The 14,295-nt window shown below is 44.8% G+C and overlaps 1 protein-coding gene across 2 annotated transcripts in view; it reads left to right on the top strand.

The window, feature by feature from the left end:
* The window catches only part of eya1 (EYA transcriptional coactivator and phosphatase 1), a 296,767-nt gene that overhangs the window by 152,192 nt on the left and 130,280 nt on the right, over positions 1 to 14,295 (top strand). For both annotated transcript variants that reach the window (XM_085993147.1, XM_085993148.1), the window contains 2 exons: positions 1,404 to 1,546; positions 2,045 to 2,128. In XM_085993147.1, coding sequence (XP_085849273.1) covers positions 1,404 to 1,546; positions 2,045 to 2,128 — 227 coding nt within the window. The remainder of the gene's footprint in view (positions 1 to 1,403; positions 1,547 to 2,044; positions 2,129 to 14,295) is intronic.

The following is a 14,295-nucleotide window of genomic DNA, read 5'->3' as shown; positions in this document are numbered from 1 at the left end:
ATATTGGCCACAAAAATCTGCATAATGCCAAGATGCGGCAGTTGTTTCCTCCTCTACTCATCCTGCCAAAGATTCTGACGTCAGGGGTAAGTTCTTTCATTTGCCTGCCATTGGTGGATACTAGCACCATGAGTGGTGCATCTGGAATGTCTGCCATTGCTTCAAGTCCAGAAAGTTTGGTGGAGGTGCAACAAAGTATTGTTGCCCTTTGTAGACCCAAGAGTCTTTTCCTCCTGAGGAAGGCCCTAGAAATCTCAGGGAATATAAAGAGGACAGAGACCCACCATAATTGGTCTCCATCCTTATTATCTGTGGTTAGCGCCCAAGGAATATAAGAAAATCAGTTCCCATGTATTCCATTCCTGGCAGCATAGTATAATACTTCCTTGGATTTGGGCCTTCTGAAGCCCCTAAAACTGGTTTCGACAAAAGAAAGAATTTGCATTTATATACTGCCCTTAGAATATCTTAAAGCACTTTGCATCCAATGGATTTATTTTGAACTGCCGTTACTGTTGTTATGTAGGCAGAGGCACAGCAGGCCCCCCAAAATAGTAAATGAATAACTAAGTAATCTGCTTTTTTTGATAGTGTTGGTAGAGGGAGGAACACTGGCCAGAGCACCAAGAAAACTTACTGCTGTTGTTTGAATAGTGTTACGGGATCTTCTATATCCATGTGTGTAGCCATGCAGTCCTCGGTTTCATCCTAAAGACAGGACCTCTGACAATGCAGCTAGTATGTGAGGCTAGATTATGCACTTAGGTCCATACTGGGGCTTCTACCTACAATCTTCTGATTCAGAAGTGAGAGTGCTACCATTAAACCACGCTGACACTTAAAGAATTTAGATATTTGAGGATGTGATATTTACAAGATAAATAAGATACAAGAAGAGATTATCTGTAGTAGTAAATAAAAATCTTATTGAATGTTCATTGAACTTTTCTTGAGGAGTTGTATCTAATAAAGATTTATTTGGTAACTACTTTTCAAATTACAATCTAAGCAAAACAAACCACAGACTAGAAATTATTGGTGACAGATTAGCATACGAATGAAAGTTTATATGAAACTACTCTGCTATCTTAACAAAGGCATTGGCCTGTTTATTTTAAACTGATTAACCCATCCATTGCAATGGAAGAAAGCAGAATTTCTTTGGAGTGTATTTAGCATCCATTTGCTAATATTACAAACATAATTTTGTCCTTCCCAACCAATTGAATGTAATAGGAGTCCACTATATTACCCAACAATCTTAACAGAAAGATACCTGGTCCATAAATGTATTCCCTCTTGAAATTGTAGGATCCATAATTTTAGAAATGACAACATACATAGTGGCTTGAAAAACCCTTCAATTGTCTTTGTTGGAAGGTGAAAGTCATTTTGTATTTCAGGAGAGTTTGGTACAATCCACAGTCCATCAACACCCATTAAAGATTCAGAATCAGATCGATTGCATAGAGCTTCAGATGGAAAGTCACGTGGCAGAGGCAGGAGAAATAATAACCCCTCGCCTCCCCCAGACACTGACCTTGAGGTAAGACTGACGTATTGATGCTATTAAAAGTAAATAAAACAAAGCCACATAGGAAATGATGTATGGGCACCAATAAATGCTATACTGGCTAATATAATAATGAAGGTTCCGTGCATGAAAATGAAAGAACTAAAAAGCTTTAAATCTTTTTGTCATTTTTTTTCTTAGTAACAGTTTATTGAATATTGATTTTTTTAAATGTTAATTCTCTTGATAAATGATCTGTTAAATGTATGAATTAGTTAATACAATCTGATCTAGTAACCACCAAGCATTAATCTACTATCACCTACAAGCATTATCTCATTTGATGACTGACTTAGCAATAGATTATGCTGGTCTCAGACTTTGACTTTAAGTCCTTCAGTGAGTAATGTAGAAAGCTGGGTCATGACACAGTAGCACTTAACTACAATTCCCTCAGGTTCCACATTTATTGATTGAGGTATCGTTTTTCAGTGTACGGAGGGCAACATTGATTTCTCTGTCTCTTCACAGCGAGTGTTCATATGGGACCTGGATGAAACAATCATTGTTTTTCACTCCTTGCTCACAGGGTCCTATGCCAATAGATATGGAAGGGTAAGTACCAAAGGACATTAGCTATAGACATTTAAATTGTTGTTTTCTGAAAGAGCGTATGCTTTTTAACATTGAGATATAAAATAGATGTAAGGAATCATGGAAAATCTGGCAGTGTTGCAAACTTTGAAAGAGTTTTATTATTACACATTATTATCTAACCATTGTAACAAATTTTCCCATAGGTCTAGTGATATGCATATTCTGCATATACATTTAAAAATGATTAGAAAGAATTTCTGAATTATAAAAGTGACAACTTTATTTTCTCCCCTTAGGGAATTCCTATTGTGTATTTTTGAGCACACTTTTGTCCTGGTGCTTTAAAATGATTATCCTATTTTACTAATTGATTTAACTCTAAGAAAGCAGAAAAAATAGAAAATAAAAACAGAAAAAGTAGAAATATACAGCATGTCCATTAGTATCTGTAAGAGACAAGATAACACTTTGGGTATAGACCTTTTGTCTGAACTGAATACTGAGAGATAAGAGTGATAAGAGTATCTCTTAATAGTGTTGAAAAAGGGAAAAAATACAATCAATGAACTGATGGAAATAGACATCAAGTAACACCTACTCACCAGTAACCTACTTACCAATGCCCAATTTGAGTTCCACCGAACCGCTTGGCTCCAGACCTCATCACAGCCTTGATCCAGACATGGATGTAAGAGCTGAATGCTAGAGAGATGAGAGCAACTGTGCTTGACTTCAAGGCAGCATTTTACTGAGTATAGCACTAAGGAGCTTGAGCAAAAACTGAGGACATTGGGAGTCAAAAGGGTTACGACAACCATTTATCTTTTTTTTGTCAGGGATGACTCCAGTGGATCATCCTTAACACAAAGGAATATGGCTGTGGTTGTCGGAGGCCAGTCATCACAACTCCAGGACATCATTGCAGTTCTTAAGAAAGAGTTCTCGGCCCAACCATCTTCAGCTGCTTCATTAATGACCTGTCCTCTATCATAAGATCAGGACTGGGACTGTTTACTGACAAATACAGAAAGTTCAGGTCCATTCACAACGTCTCCATTAATGAAGCAGCCCATACCTACAGTAGAACCCAAATGACATCCAGGCTTGGGCTGACAAGTGGCAAGTAACATTTGCACCACATAAGTGCCAGGTAATGACCATCTTGAACAAGAGAAAATCAAGCCATCTCCTCATGACCTTCCAAGGCACCACCATCGCCGAATCCCCTGACGTCAACATCTGAGGTCACCACTGACAAGAAGTTGAACTGGAGCAGCCATATCAAAAATACGGCTACAAGAGCAGGGCAGAAGCTGGGTACTCACTCAAGTCAGGAGTGTGATGGAATATCACCGCAAGCCTGGATGGGTAAAACTGCAACAATACTTAAGAAGCTCAAAACCATCCAAGACAGAGCAGTTTACTTGCTTAGTGCCCCTGCCACTGAATACACCACTGGCACACTGTGGCTGCAATATGTGCAATCTACAGGTGAACTGTAGCAAATCATCAAGATTATTTTGACAGTAGCTGCCTCCCCTGTGACCTCTACCACCAAAATGGACAGAAGTAGCATTATCATGGGAACATCACTTTCAAGTTCTCCTCCAAGTCACACACCATTCTGACTTGGATAGATATTGCCATTCCTTATTGTTGGTGGGGCAACATCCTTGAACTCCTTACCTAACACCATTGTGTGAGCACCATCAGTACTAGGAGTGCATTGGTTCAAGGAGAAGGTCTACCACCATCACCTCACTAGAAATGCACAGTAATTCCATCATTACTTGAAATTAGGAAAAAGCCCAATACCCAGGTACAGACTCATCCGAACTGTGCTCTGGCAAAGAGCCTACACCCAAAATGGCCATTATTCACGTATAAGCCGTGACAATGAACAGCTAAAGATTATCGAACGTCAAAGAGATGCCAATCTTGGCCACGAAATTCGGCACCTTAGCAACAGCAGTTAAGGCCGGTTTTGGCAAAAAATGGGTCATTTCATGGTGGTGTGCTGCATCCTCCACAACTTGGCTATTATGAGGGCCTTGGCACCATGGGTTCTGCGACCACCTCAGGAGGAGGAGGAGGAGGAGGAAGGGAGGAGGCAGGCAGCAAATCCCTGTTCCAGATTACACGGGAGGCGCAAAGCAACTGAATTTTTTCCCCCATATATCTTAGTGAGAAACTTGGGCAGCGATTTTGCAAATGGATGCGGATTGGGAGCAGGTCAGCTGATTTCTGGCTTCTAGTCCTGCCCCCAACTGCATCCAGCTCCCGGATGTGATTTTACGTCGATTGGCCTTGTTAAGCCCACCTTGCAGGCTTGCCAGCCAATTAAGAAGAAGCCAGTCAGATGACGTTATTTGATGACGCGTCACCTGCCAGTTTTCTTAATGGGACCATACACAATTTTTCTTTGACAGCTCATTTCTCAGTGTTTGACAGCATTGAGTTTCTGCAAACACTGGCAATCACTGTACAAAGGTGAACTCTTGCACCCAGGCTCTCCAGTGACTCCCTCCTTAGGCTAGAACTGATGGCAGCTGCAGGTGAGGTTACAGAAGCGATCTGTCACTGGTGAGAGGTGTTCTCCCAATGAGGTGGCACTAGACAGCCAATTCACACCTTGTTACCTACAGAAAAGTGTAAATGCATTAAAAATGATTTTCCCAACGTTTTCTTACCTCTGAACCTCACCAGTGCACTTTTGGATCCTTCACAATACTTCTGCAGCTGTCATCAATGCAGAAACATTACAGCAAACTCACAACACGCCACATTGTGGTGGTGTTCGGACTTCTGGGAACCTGAGGCAGAAGCGGCAAAATTGAAAAAGAGCCTATTAACAATTATCAAGTACCTGTTCACAGCCAGGTAAGTGGCTATAATCCTCTTCCCGCCGCCAGGTGTTGGGTCTATGTGCAAATCGGGGACCCGACACTTGGGAAGATTGATTGGAGGCGGGGTGACAGCAGTCCCGCCTACAATCCTGCCCTCTGAGGACCGGAAAAATTCCAGCCTTGGAGTGGTATTTGGGTGGGTGGTAGAGAATGAGTATTTTAAAGGAGAGGCAATAAGGGTGGAACAGGGTGAGATGCTCAAAGGAGAAGGAGGTGCCAGAGGAGTAGGGCGACACACCAGGTGTATTTTGGTGAAAAAAGCCACACCAATGTGGTGGTCTGGGCAGGGCAGGTTGTGGAAGGTATATCCAGGCGGGGAGGCTTCATTAAGGGGGAAGGTATCACCACCCGTCAGTTTGCATCAAGGCCATGATGTTGATGCAATCATCCACAATAAGCTCATGGATGGCAAGAGCCTTATTCACAAGTGAACGGGCATTCTGGAGGGAGATCAGTAATAGCTGATCTGCTGGCAGAGTCCACATGATCAACATGGGAGAGGTGAATGGGACAGGAAGGAGAGTGGCAAGATTAGCCTCCAGCAGGTGCGCTGGGCAGGAAGGTCGGTGAGAGAGTAGGATGGGGCAGTTGGGGTTGCTGATCGTGAGGAGGTAGTGACGAATGCTTCAATGGGGTCTTCGAAGGATGCCAACAGAGGCGCAGAGGGAAGATATAGGCTTGTCCAAGAGGGAGTCAAGCCTGGGATGGTGGTAGGAGAGTAGGAAGGTTGAGGAGTGGTGAAGTGTTGGGAGAGGTATTGGGGGGAGCAGAGTACCTGAGAGGGGAGAAATGAAAGGAGGCATAATGATAGGGGCCTAGGAGTGGCTATAGAGAAAAGAAGATAAAAGGGAGAAATAGAAGTAATGGGCTCCGATCCGGTGTGGCAGCCAAAATGCTGGACAAGACAGGAGATTAATAAGTGGAACTTGAGTCCCTGTTTAGTTTATCAGGAGACCGAGTTGCGTCAGGTTTGACACCAAGCTTTGATGTGTGTCTGGGCAAATTCAGAGTCCAGGCATAACTGCTGAGTTTGGAATGTTGTGCCTTCTTTAAATTACTGTCGTCAACAGTAGCCCTAACTTTGGTTGCTGATCTGTAAGTTAGGCAGCACCTCCAAAGATACCAAGACCCCTCTGGAAAAAATGGCATTTTTCAGAATCTCCAGAGACAGCAGCAAGTATAAGTGTTGATGGTAGAAGAGGCCTATCTATTCTGACTGCTGGTGGACTAAGCAGTTCATTCTGCCTTTGCCTTGGCAGCACTATACTTTCCCACATGCTAGCATATATACATATATTTAAATTAGTGTCATCCCTCTCCACCACCTTTGATGCCCTTGTCCCCACTAAAATCATTACAGTCTCTCACCCTAATCGTTCCCCCAGTATACCCCTCATTTCCGCTCCCTTAAGTCCAAGGGACACAGACTTGAACGTCTTTGGCGGACAACTGGTCTAATCATCCATCACCAGATTTGGCTCAATCATACAAAGCTCTACCGGATCATGCTCTCCATTGCTAAAACTGCCCACTATTCTAAGATCATCCAGGATGGCAAAAGTAACACCAGGCTTCTCTTCTCTACCACTAAGCATCTTCTCAATCCACCCTCCCCTGCCTCCTCCTCCCTCGCCTCCAACAATAAATATGAGAAGCTCATGGGTTTCTTTGTTTAAAAGATCAACAACATCCGTTCAACTGTTACTTTCCTCCCTTCCCCATGCCCACCAGGCCTTAGTTCCTCTATGCCGTTCCCCTGCCCTATCCCTAATTTGCATATTTTTCTAATTTCTCTCCTATCTCCCCTCTTGCCCATTCATAAGACATAAGACGTAGGAGCAGGAGTAGGTCATTTGGCCCCTCGAGCCTGCTCCGCCATTCAATAAGATCATGGCTGATCTGATCTTGGCCTCAACTCCACTTCCCTGCCCGCTCCCCAAAACCCTTGACTCCCTTATCGTTCAAAAATCTGTCTATCTCCACCTTAAATATATTCAATGACCCAGCCTCCACAGCTCTCTGGTGAAGAGAATTCCAAAGATTCACGACCCTCTGAGAGAAGAAATTCCTCCTCATTTCTGATTTAAAAAGTGCCCCCTTATTCTGATCAAAGCTGATCTTGTCAATGAGACCGACCTCCTGCTCTCTCGACCCTATTCCTACTAAATTGCTGACCACCCAACTTCCCTTCCTGGCTCCCCAGTATTGTCCTCTTTTCCTTCAAATCTGCCGTCATCACCCCTCTCCTCGAAAAAACAACCCTTGACCCCTCCGTCCTTGCAAACTATCACCCCATCTCCAACCTCCCTTTCCTCTCCAAAGTTTTGAATGTGTTGTCGCCTCCCAAATCCGTGCCCATCTTTCCCAGAGCTCCTTGTTTGAATCCCTCCAATCAGGCTTCCGCCCCACCACGGAACCGAAATGGCTCTTACCAAAGTCACAAATGACATTGACTGTGACATAGGTAAACTATCTCTTCTCATCCTTCTTGACCTGTCTGTAGCCTTTGACAAGGTTGACCACAAAATTCTGCTCCAACTCCTCTCCACCATCGTCCAGCTGGATGGGACTGCACTCACCTGGTTCTATTCCTATCTTTCCAGCCATAGCCATAGAATTACCTGAATGGTTTCTCTTCCCAGTCATGCGTCGTCAACTCTGGTGTCCCTGAAGGATCTATCCTTGGCCCCCTCCCATTTCTCATCTACATGCTGCCCCTCAGTGACATTGTCTGGCAAAACAACGTAAGCTTTCACATGTAAGCTGATGATACCCAGCTCTACCTCTCCTCCGCCCCTCCAAAGTCTATATACTATCAGACTGTTTGTCCAACATCCAGCACTGGATGGAGTAGAAATTACCTCCAGTTAAATACCGGGAAGACCGAAGCCATTGTCTTCGGTTCACGCCACTGTAGTGTATGTACCTTTAAGAGGAACTATATTTTTGAAGCCCCTGTATACTGTAGTACCAGTAGTGACCACTCGGGTATATAAGCCTGTGTAGCGTCTTGTGTAGTTAGTTCACCTCCAGACTTTGTTCAGTAAACACTTGTTAAATCAACTCCTGCATTCCGTGTCTCCATTAACACACGGATCTAACAGTGGCGACGAGTTAGAAATGAACTTACCTGCAATTCGACAGCACCTCAAGGGGATCGATTCCTCAGACGAAGGTCGAAGCCAGAAGCAAGAAAAAAAAACTGTGGTTTCACCAGCTAAACGAGCTGGTGGCAGGCAGTGCACTGATCCTTCCTGGGCTGCGGCGGGTTAGAGCTCGATCGGGTGGCTCTGCAACGGGGCCGGGCAGCGAGTCGAGAAGCAGAAGCAAAGAGAGAGAGAGGGTGGAGCACTCAGGGCGCGGCCGGTGCTGCAAAGCAGGTCGGCGTTTGGACCGAGCAGAGGGAGGGGAAAGTCCCAGAGGGTCCGCTCCACGACGGGAATGGTTCTCCGAGTAACGGAGAAACTATTGAAGAGATAAATATTTAAAAAAAATTTAAAAATAGAAATACCGCGAAAAGCTGCAGGTCGCAACGGGAACCGCGGAGAACAGCGTTGGCAGCAGCGGCGGGAAAGCGCGGGAGGCACCATCTTAACTCGGCAGGGAAGAAAGAAAAGCGCGGGAGGCGCCATTTTGATCCATCGGGGATGGAGGAAAAGCGCGGGAAGCGCCATTTTAGATTTTCAAGATGTTGAAGACTGGCAATATTACTGCTTTCGATAGTGATATAGAAGATTGGACCACATATGTGGAAAGAATGGAGGTATATTGCAAGGAGAATGAAGTAGCGGATGATAAAAAGGCATTGGTACTTCTAAATCTGATGGGCGCAAGGACATACGGGCTGTTACAAAACTTAATCACTCCAGCCAAACCGATGGACAAGAATTTTAAGGAGATTGTTGATACCTTACAGGAGTACTTAAACCCAAAACCGCTGCTGATAGCGGAATGATTCAAATTCTTCAGGAGGAATCAGCACAAGAATGAAAGTAACGCTGATTACCTCACCGAATTAAGAAAGCTGTCAAAGTACTGCCAATTCGGGGCAGGACTGGCAGATTCTCTACGAGACAAATTCATCTGCGGTCTCCTAAGTGAAGGAACACAGAAAAGACTACTTTCTGAGAAAGATTTGACACTGGACAAGGCTTTCAGTGTGGCTGTATCATACGAAGCAGCAGCAAGAGGAGCCGCAGAGATACAGCAAAAGCCACAGGACTTCGGCACCCATGAAATGACATGGGGTTTCGAGAGATGTTATCGCTGTGGCAGATCCACCCATGACCAGAAGGACTGCTGGTTCAAGGACAAAGCATGCAGGCAATGCGGAAAGATGGGACACATTGCACGTGTATGCAGATCTGGAAAAAAATCCGCTGACAGTAAAAAGGTCAATAAGGAAAAGTACAGAAAGGTACAAATGATGACGGACAGTAGCTCCGAAGACCAGAAGAGCGATAGCGACTCCGGAAACAAGAGACTAAGCTGTCTCAAATTACATAATGTAATTGCCAAAGAAGATTACCAGACCATTTGGGTTACCCTCATGATAGCGGGGTCCCCAGTCAAAATCGAGGTAGATACAGGATCAGCTCTGACCATCATGAGTCGACGGGATTACGAGCGGCTATTTCCGCATATACTTTTAAAAGACACATCCATTACCTTGAAGACATATACGGGGCAGAAAGTATACCCCAAAGGGAAAATAAGGGTGCCTGTTGTATACAACGGCAAGGAAATACAGAAGTTGTATTTATACGTTCAGCAAGATGGTGGTCCACCATTGTTGGGACGTGAATGGATCAGAAAGATACGTTTAGACTGGCACTCCATTCAGGCACTGACGGTGACCAGTAAGAAAAAAAATGATGATGACGTCATACCTGGACGATTAAAAGAAATCTTGGCTAACGCCAAAGAAGTGTTTCAACAGGAACTAGGAACCCTGAAAGGCACCACCGCCTCAATAAAAGTGGAAGATGTGGCAATTCCCAAGTTTTTTAAGGCAAGGCCGGTGCCATACGCAATTCGTCCAGCCGTCGAGGCAGAGCTGGAGAATTTGGAAAAAGCAGGCCTGTTATCCAAGGTAGATTGGAGCGAGTGGGCAACACCCATTGTCCCGGTCATGAAGAAAACGTTGAATAATGATAAATCTGAAGAACAGAGAAAAATTTGCATCTGTGGGGACTTCAAGGTGACTGTAAACCCGGTTCTTCACACAGTACAGTATCCTCTTCCGAGGATAGAAGATATTTTCGCCTCACTATCCGGAGGGAAACGTTTCACCAAAATTGACTTAGCACAGGCATATCTACAGATGGAGGTTGAGGAGGCCTCTAAAAAGTATCTCACGATAAACACACACAAAGGCCTGTACCAGTACAATCGACTAGTTTTCGGAGTGGCATCAGCTCCAGCTATCTGGCAAAGAGCTATGGAGCAAGTCCTGCAAGGGATTCCGGGGACTCAATGCTACCTAGACGACATCCTTGTAACAGGAGAAAACGACAACGAGCACCTTGCCAACTTGGAGCAGGTGCTCACGAGGCTGAGAGAACGGGGCCTACGAGCAAATCGCCCCAAGTGCGAATTTTTCCAGAAACAAATATATTGTGGCCATGTCATTAACGAAGAAGGGTTGCATAAGTCACCTGAAAAAATTGAAGCGGTCGTAAAGGCCCCAGCGCCTGAAAATGTCTCACAATTAAGGTCGTTCCTGGGATTAATAAATTACTATCATAAATTTTTACCAAACTTGTCAACGGTTCTGCACCCTCTTAACGCACTGCTACAAACGGGAGTAGTTTGGAAATGGAGCAAAGACTGTAAACGTGCCTTCCATAAATGCAAAGGCTTGATCACGTCCAGGGAAGTGTTGGGTCATTACAACCCTTCACTGCCAATCAGACTGGCGTGCGATGCATCCCCTTATGGCGTGGGAGCGGTATTATCGCATAGATTCCCTGATGGCTCGGAGCGGCCGATAGCTTTTGCGTCATGCTCATTGAACTCAGCTGAGCGTAACTATGCCCAGATCGACAGGGAAGCACTCAGCCTGGTGTGGGGGGTGAAGAAATTCAACCATTACCTACACGGACAAAAATTTACCTTGTTGACTGACCATCAACCCCTCGTCTCCATATTCAACCCTAAAAAGGGCGTTCCCATTATGACAGCGCAAAGGCTACAGAGGTGGTCCCTTTTCCTAGGGGCACACCAATATGACATAGAATACAAAGGAACAAAACAGCATGGGAATGCTGACGGGTTATCGAGCCTACCGTTGCCAACGGTAGAAGAGGCGCCTACAGTGGACCCAGTGGAGATGTTCCACTCGACCACAGTGGAATGTCTACCGGTGACAAATTCTACCATTGAAAAAGAAACGAGAAATGACCCGACTCTCTCACGAGTCTACGATTTAACGGTGAAGGGATGGCCAGCACATGACAAACCACTGTTGCCAGCATTCTCGCAAAGAAGAGAACAGCTGTCAGTGTGCTGAGGAACCTTGATGTGTGGATCCAGAGTGGTGATTCCACCCAAACTCAAGGATAAAGTGCTAAAGGAGCTTCACAAGGGGCATCTGGGTGGAGTGAAAATGAAGAACTTAGCCAGAGCGTTTGTGCGGTGGCCAGGTATCGATGGAGACATCGAAGAAATGACCAAGAGCTGTCTAGGATGCCAGATGGTCCAAAACGCCCCACCACAAGCCCCTCTACATCCATGGGAGTGGCCCTCATCTCCATGGCAAAGGGTACATATCGACTTTGCTGGTCCATTTATGGACTCAATGTTCTTAATCGCGGCAGATGCACACTCCAAGTGGCCGGAGGTAATAAAGATGTCCTCCACCACCACAGAAAAAACCATCACAGTATTAAGGACCATATTCGCCAGGAATGGGTTGCCTGAACAGATCTGTTCTGATAATGGACCGCAATTTGTATCTGAAGAATTCAGGAAGTTCTTAAAAAACAATGGGGTTAAGCACTACACGTCTGCCCCATACCATCTCGCCACCAATGGATTAGCTGAAAGTTTTGTCCAGACCTTCAAGAAGGCCATAAAGGCCATGGGTAATGAAGACATAAATCTACAGCATAAGGTAGATAACTTCTTGTTTGCGTACAGGAATGCAACACATGTGGTTACAAACCAAACCCCCGCCATGATGTTTTTCAATAGAAGCCTAAGATGCCGGCCGGATTTGGTCAAGCCAAACGTCAGAAGGGACGTAGAGAACCGGCAATTTCAAGGCATGAATGAAAGGCCAACTAGAACCTTCCAGATAGGTCAACAAGTTTTGGCCCGGGACTACCGTACCAAGAAATGGCAGCCTGGAACTATTTGCACACGACTAGGACCGCTGATGTAGTATACCGTGGACATTGGAGAAAGCATAATAAGGTGCCATGCTGACCAGGTCATAGAGTCATCCGAAAAAGGACAACCTACACCACAACTCTATATCCCTAGTGATGAAGCAGAGATACCCATAGTATCTACCTCCGATCCAGTGATACTGGAACCAGATGAACCCGACACTGGCATTGAAGCCGAATCGACCTTGCCAAAAGAACCTACTACACCACCGAAACCTACTACACCACCGAGGCGTTATCCGGACCGAGTCAGGAAGCCTCCAGAGAGACTGAATTTGTAATTGATTAACTTCAGCAAATGTGTAGATTATTGTTCTTGTAAAAATGTTATTTAATGATTACTTAAAATGTTATGTACTATTTATCTAAAAGGGGAGGAATTGTAGTGTATGGACCGTTAAGAGGAACTATGTTTTTGAAGCCCCTGTATACTGTAGTACCAGTAGTGACCACTCGGGTATATAAGCCTGTGTAGCGTCTTGTGTAGTTGGTTCACCTCCAGACTTTGTTCAGTAAACACTTGTTAAATCAACTCCTGCATTCCGTGTCTCCATTAACACACGGATCTAACAGCCACAAACTCCGTTCCCTTTCCACTGATTCGATCTTTCTCCCTGACAACTGTCTAAGGCTGACCAAGTCTGTCACAACCTTGTTGTCATATTTGGTCACGAATTGAGCTTCCTACCTCGTATGCATTCTGTCACTAATTCCGCCCAATTCCACCTTCGTAATATCGCCCGTCTCTGCCCTTGCCTCAACTTATCATAGAGTCATAGAGTTTTACAGCACAGAAAGAGGCCCTTATCTGCTGCCGAAACCCTTATCCATGCCTTTATCACCTTTAGATTTGACTATTTTAACGCACTCCTGGGCATCCTCCCTAGTTCTGCCCTCCATAAACTGGAGGTCATCCAAAACTCTGTCACCCATGTCCTAACTCACACCAAGTCCCGCTCACCCATCTCCCCTGTGCTTGCTGACCTGTATTTGCTCCCAATTAAGCAACGCTTCGATTTTAAAATTTTCATCCTTGTTTTCAAATCCTTTCATGACCTCGCCCCTCCTTATCTCTAATCTCCTCCAGCCCTATAATCCCCCTAGATCTCTGCGCACCGCCTATTCTGGCCTTTTGAACATCCCTGATTTTAGTTGCTCCACCATTGGCGGTCGTGCCTTCAGCTGCCTAGGTCCTAAACTCTGGAATTCCCTCCCTAAATCTCTCCGGTTCTCCACTTCTCTTTTCTCCTTAAGACACTCCTTAAAACCTATCTCTTTGACTAAGCTTTTGGTCATCTGCCCTAACATCTCCTTATATGGCTCGGTGTCAAATTTTTTTTTTTGCATAAAGCTCGTGAAGCGCCTTGGGATGTTTTATTACGTTAAATGCGCTATGTAACTACAAGTTGTTGTTCAATAACCATATAAAAACTCACAAAGCATGGCCTTCAAACATCTGTACATGCTGATTTGTCCGATGCTGTACAATCAGCCCCAAAATATAAACGGGATGGATTCCAGCGTTACCAGACTTGGGCTATATTGCAGAACCACTTTTTGAGCAATTCTGCTACAGAAACTGTTTAGTCTGATGCCAGCTGCAGGTGCATAGTACTACAAAAGGTGATGGCACACTGTTAATATAAAAAGGGGGAGTTCAACACCTTTGATAGTTTCAGGACCCAAAATCTATTGGGTCTCAAGCGTGGCTGCTGGAGGCAAAAACGCAGACCCAACAGGTTTGATAGTGATCAGCAGTACAGTGGCAAAGCCAGGAGAGCAGCACTCAGGAAGTTGGAGGTGTCTGCTCCAGTGTCATTCTTCCATTATCTTTCCCATCAATATAAAAGAGTGTTTAAAGACCTTATTATTAATCCAAACAGACATT

This window comes from Somniosus microcephalus, chromosome 7, assembly GCF_052327205.1.
Source record: "Somniosus microcephalus isolate GS21.2 chromosome 7, FLI_Smic_1.0, whole genome shotgun sequence".
Classification (NCBI taxonomy): domain Eukaryota; kingdom Metazoa; phylum Chordata; class Chondrichthyes; order Squaliformes; family Somniosidae; genus Somniosus; species Somniosus microcephalus.
Note: the sequence above shows the minus strand (reverse complement) of the source record. Positions and strands in the feature narration are given on the sequence as shown.